The following is a 6,264-nucleotide window of genomic DNA, read 5'->3' as shown; positions in this document are numbered from 1 at the left end:
ATAAAATACATCTAGATTCACCACTTTAATAGTAACGTAATTCAGCAGCCCGTGACACCAAAAGCGCCGTCTGGTGTAAAATGGGTGCGTGAATGCTCCTAAAATGCATGTTGTCTGCGCATTCAACACAACCACAATAGCTAATGGAAGAAAATACATCCATTTCTAACTAAAAGCACTACATCGAAACAAATTATTAAATGTCTCACATCACCATAATTACATGAAAATATGCATAATTTTATATCAGAATCGTACATAAAAATCAGTCAAGCTGATGTAATCTATTCAATACGTTGCAATATTTCTCTGAAACAGAAAATCCGGTTATGTCTGTGACATTACCCACCTGCCTTTTTGCAATTTATTATTGAAACAAACTTTTCACACTTGGTTCCATCTTATATATACTTGGTTCCATCTTATATATACTTGGTTCCTGGACCTCAAGCCTAGCCACAAGGATAGCCTCACTTGTGGGAAGTTCCCCTGAGTCTGATTCGGTGGGCATAAGAAGAGGACCACAACGAAAAAGGCGACTCGATCAATGGCGACAAACAGTAATATTAATTTGTTTCAAAAAATTAAAGGTTACTTTATTATCTATGAGAAAACCACAGACGTAAATGACTGTGAAGCGTAATAAAATCCTTGACGTATATACATTTAATATATGGACAAGAATTGTTGCTATGCCTGATAACATCAACAGATTCACTTAGCAGGTATGCTTTTTCAAAAGTGGCGCATCTATGAACGCTTTTCCGCAGCTGTTACAAACAAAAGGTCGTTCCCCGGTGTGCTTCCGTTCGTGAAGGGTCAGCTGGCGCTTCCGTACGAACGACGCCAAACAGTAGGAACACTTATGAGGTCGCTCGCCGGTGTGGCTGGCCATTTCATGACGCCTACGGTCGGTGATACTGGCGTACCGTTTATCGCAACCCTCCGTACGGCACGTAAATGGTTTCTCGCCCGTGTGAGACCTTTCGTGAAGCGCTTTCGCCTCATGCGTTTTCAGTTTACGGGGACAGTATGTACAGCAGTACGTGGCCTCCGAATGTCGATAGCGAATGTGGCGCTTGAGATTCTCCCCACGGGCGAATTTGTCACCGCACTCGGGACATTGGTACTGTTTCGGGACATGACATTTCATGTGAGAGGTCAGAATTGTGGGCGAACTGAATCTCTGCAAATAAATTGGTTATCGAAGATTCCAACAAAGAAAAAAAAATGATCATACCTTGTCACATACTGTACAGGCATAAGGCTTTTCGCCGGTGTGCATCATCTCGTGAACAGTGAGCGCTGTTTTGTTTTTTTTAGCTACTCCACATATTGAACACACGTAGCTTTTCGACTTGCGCTGAGTGAATAACTGATGTTGTCTCAGCAATGTTACACTTTGAAATATTCGGAAACAACAGTCGCACTGCGATTTGCTGTTATGATGGATGTCGATTGTGGCAACGTTTGCTTCTTTCTCAGTTTGATGTACTGAATTGACGTGTTCCTGCAACTTGTTAAAATCGTGAAAAGGAATGTGGCAACCGTCGAAGCAACAGTAACGAAGCGTCCCTGCCTTGCGGACGCCAACCTCTACATTTTTCACCTCAATCGATGGCATTGCTTGGTTGTGAATCGAACTGTACAAATGTTTCAACATTCTCGCTTTACTGGGCGTTTCGAAGTCACACAATTTGCAGTAGTACTGAACCGTACTGCCATTCTTTTTCTGATGAGCATCAACTGCGGCCTGATTGTTGCAACGTTTGTCACACACCGCACAGGCATGTGTTCGTTTTTGGTTAACTTTTTTACGATCCCTTGGGTGGACCGTTCGGGAATGCTCCGCTAGTGCCGATTCATTATCGAAGTATTGACCGCACCCACAACAACGGGCACCAGGTAACTGTACGGAAGTGTATCGGTCACTGACGTCTTCCCGAGTTAAGTTGAAAAATTTTGCATGTTTCTCGTTGTGCATCATGTGATTTTTCAGTCGCGATTCGGAATCGAGTACAAACTCACACAATCGGCATTGATAAAATTGCTTTTGTTCTCGGATCCTCTTGTGTAACACGTATACCATAGCGATATCGAATGATTTTAAGCAGAACTCACACTGGTATTTGATTGGTTTAGCGGAAGCTTGGTTTTCTGCTATCGACTGTACCATATGCTCTTTGGTGTGCTCATTCAGCTCATCTAGTGAATCGAAAAACTCTAAGCATCGGCAGCAACGTTGTTTCAATATCTCAACAATGTTATATCCATCTAGTTCTTCGATAACACGAAGTGCGTTCCCTGGCACCAGACCCATCTCCTTCCGTTGCCTGGTTGGTAAATATTTATTGACATTCCTAGCTTTCAATTGGACGCTGCTGGAGACTTCTAAATAATCCTCTTCCGAATCCATATCATCGCTTTCGGAGAAATCTTCAATAAACTCCACTTCCTGCATACTTTCTTCTTCACTTAAGCTTTCGAGAACTTTTAATTCCATTTCCTTTTTAATATCCATCATTACATTACCTTCACATTCCATTTCCAGTTCTTCTGGCACAGCTTCGCTGTCGTTTCGTCTGACCGGAACTGTCAATCCGTGGTAATCGATCAAATGTTTTCGATGCGTGCTCTTATCCTCGAACAATGCCTTACACATCCGACATGCTATTCTTCGTTGATTGGCAATATCCTGATGACACTCTAAGGTGGCCTTTTCGCTAAAACGCTGATAGCAAAAACAACACTCGAACGGAAAGTCTTCGTCCAGTTCATTTCGCTCAGCAGCATGGGTGTCTTTCGAATGCTTTTCGAGTTCTTGCTTTGTTTCGTACAGTTTTTTACATCCACAGCAGAGGAACCAAGTAAATTCCACTAGATCATAGCCCTGATCTGTTGGTATCAATTTATATTGTCTATTGTCAAACGAAGCCAAGGTCAAAAGAGGAACAAATTCTTCCTCCTGATCACTATTTTCAATGTAGGACTCCTTGGTGCTAAGAGGTATCGAATGATTATGCTCCAAATGATCAATCATGCGCTTTTGACTATCTAGCAGTAGGTCACACTCTTGGCAATGGTAGCGATCACCGTCGTTCTGACGCCTATGTGATAACAAATCATTCTGTTTGGTGAACTGGCGGAAACATATGGGGCAGCCATAAAACTCATCAGTTGTGATGTTTTGTTTCCTCCTATGAACCAATTGACCATGCGCCAGCAGATCACTATTTCCTGGAAACCGTTCTGGGCAGCCGCAACATTGAAAAACGATAAATTTAATACATTCATAGTATTCATTCTGCTGCACGACTTCATATTCTGTTTCATCATAATGTTTCAAATACATATAACTAGGTCGTTTTTCGTATTCGCTCTCTTCTGGGGCTAATATAGCAATTAATTCTTCGTCAGAAACATTTCGTTCTTCATGAGATTGGCAATTTGACTCGTTCAAATATTGCAGCAAATCTCTTTTTTCCAACAGTTCAATGTGTTGTGCTTGTGTGAAGTCTTGTTCATCAATCTCTTCATATTCCAGTAATCCTAGGTCCAAAGCTTCGATTTCCAACTTTACCGTGCCTTCTGAATCTTCCTTGGCGTCGACAACACTGCCGTAGAACTCATCTCGCAACCGTTGGTCTGAATGAATACATTGCAACCGCAGCTGATACGCGTTTCGCACTCGATCCAAACACGCCAGACAAACATTTTGTGGCAAATTCTTGTCCGCTACCACCTGAAACTTGATTGTTTATGAAGATTTCATTGCGAGATGCAAACTTATACCTGTATTCCTGACAAATCCTCAATCATCCTTGATATGGAGACGTTTTCTTGTATCAACTGTACAGAAATTAGATCATCATTGTCTGGGGCACGACAAACTCGACACACCTTTGGACGTCGTAGAACGATAAGAGAGTCGTGTTTAAGCTGCGCCATTCTACGAAATTAACACTATAAAGACTAGAGAATGAAACAAACTCAAAAATCCCGTATTATTAAAATCACCATCGCGTTTGTTTATACATCGCATTCGTACAGTGATGCCAGATTTCAGAATGGCACTGAAATCATATACGCTTCGAAGAATGTAACTAGTTATAAAGATTATCATATTTCAGATGTTTTTCAAAGGTTGAATCATACAAAAGTAAACAAATCGAGTTTCTCTTTCCTACGAATAAATGCCACAGACTAACAGACAGGACACTCAAATTAGATTCTTCAATCATTTTAACGGTTATTTCGAATATTCCTTTATTTGGGACAGTACTCACATGTGTCATGATGGCGCCACGTTACCCTATCAAAAACATCCTGTCAGTCATCTAGACTGGGTTTATTTTTTTCATTTACCAACAGAGTTGCCATTCATACAGAATTACCTGTAATGTATTGATTTGTATACGTCCATGCGAATTTCATGCAGGATACAGATTTAATACATATTGTCAAAACTATATACATAATTGTGCCTACTTCTCATCTTCCAACGCAATACAAAATCGAACCCGTTTTGTTACGATATTTTATTTTGCTTCTGGTCTGCCGGGGTTTCGGGTGAAAACTACCAACACAATAAAAAATAGTCTAGATGAACAACGTTGAGTCAAATAAATGGTTACCTTCCAACATCGCGAAAAAGTTAAATATATTATCAACGTAATTCAATAATTTATTATGACGATTCATTTTCAAATATTTTGATGAAATCAGGCATCCCTACAAGCAGCTGATCGGTGTTGACAAACGAGGGGAAACCAACTAGTAAAAAAAACTTTTACATAACACAAGGGGTGTACAGATAGTAAATAGTTCGCGCAGTACAATATAGGTGGAACTAGTGTATCACGAAAAATTATTTTTATAAGAATTTACTCATACTGTCATGTCTGTTAGTTTATGTAAATGCTACAAAATCCTGCAATTTTGCTTAGAAATTTTGATTCTATAAAAATCTCAATCTCAATTATCATTCCATTTGTTGTTCAGCGTGTTCCATGCATGGGTCAGATCATTCTAAAAATTTAATGTTTAGTCAACTAGCTGAATTACCCGGTATTGTTCGGAAATGTTTTGTGAAGGCAAGACCGCAAAAAATTCAACAAATAGTCCTACCCATTGAAATTCTAGCTCATCTTTCAAAAAATGGAAGATGAAAATTGATTTTCAAGACCCCGTTCTAGTCTAAATTTTCCGGCTCCCCTCGTTTGTCGACAAATAAAATACATTTTACAATCAACACCCCTTTTTCAAGACACTTGCTACAAGCTCTACCCTTCTGTTCACCTCTGCAATGAATAACTAAGCTCACCAAGAAAAATAAAAAATACCCTTATGACAACCTCTGAATTGCGAATAGTACCTGTGCCAAGTTTGGTGTTAATTTAGTGAGTTGTTATGGAATTATATCGAGCTTCTTTACTATACATTTGCTATCGTTTCACGCGTGTAAATAACTTTACGATCATCTCTTAGTCGTATTAAATATCTGTGCTTGTTGAAAAATGTAGGTTTCGCAAAATTCGAAACATATTGCCTCAAATTTCTTCTGTTATTGAACACTTACTACACCCACCTTCCTCCTTAAAATATCCCTTACAGCAACCAATGAACAGCAAGAATTACTTGTGCCAAGTTAGGTGGTAATCTATTAAGTTGTTTCGGAGTTATGTTCGATCATATAAACAATTTATCATTTGCACCTTCTTACCAACACCCCCCTCCCCATTCGTTGGTACCCTTCCTTCATCTAGCTCCCAGTCTTTAAAATACCCTGAAGTGCAAATAATACCTGTACTCAGCAAAAAGTATCGGTTTTGTCTCTAAACTTCACATTAAACCTTCTTTTTGCCTTTCTCATATAGAAAGGTTATGCAATCACTGTGAAAACCGACTTTTGAACTGAGCCCGGAGGTCCGAGTGTCATATACCATTCGACTCAGTTCAACGAGCTGAGCAATGTCTGTGTGTGTGTGTGTGTGTGTGTGTGTATGTGCGTATGTGTGTATGTAACGTTTATTTGCACTAACTTTTCTCGGAGATGGCTGAACCGATTTTCACAAACCTTGATGCAAATGAGAGGTCTTGTGGTACCCTGCTTTGTTTACATTCACTTCACACAGATTAAACTTTCATAAATAGCAGCACTGCCGCTTCTAGGTCGCGAATTGTATGAGCACGCAGTGCTGCTATTTTGACGCGAACGAATTTGACATTTCTGTCCCCTACTTCTATGTACGAGATTCGATGCGG

The 6,264-nt window shown here is 39.9% G+C and overlaps 1 protein-coding gene across 1 annotated transcript; it reads right to left on the bottom strand.

The window, feature by feature from the left end:
- Positions 1-355: 355 nt before the first annotated feature.
- LOC131431797 (zinc finger protein 28-like) lies at positions 356-4,042 on the bottom strand. The gene is made up of 3 exons (XM_058597688.1): positions 3,793-4,042; positions 1,241-3,742; positions 356-1,186 (listed from the first exon to the last, which is right to left on the bottom strand). Exons 1-3 carry the CDS (start codon positions 3,946-3,948, stop codon positions 719-721), a joined length of 3,126 nt encoding a protein of 1,041 aa, XP_058453671.1. The 5' UTR covers positions 3,949-4,042; the 3' UTR covers positions 356-718.
- Between the last annotated feature and the right edge of the window lie 2,222 nt (positions 4,043-6,264).

This window comes from Malaya genurostris, chromosome 2, assembly GCF_030247185.1.
Source record: "Malaya genurostris strain Urasoe2022 chromosome 2, Malgen_1.1, whole genome shotgun sequence".
Taxonomy (NCBI): Eukaryota; Metazoa; Arthropoda; class Insecta; order Diptera; family Culicidae; genus Malaya; species Malaya genurostris.
The sequence above is the reverse complement of the archived record's forward strand: the minus strand, read 5'-3'. Positions and strand labels throughout refer to the sequence as shown.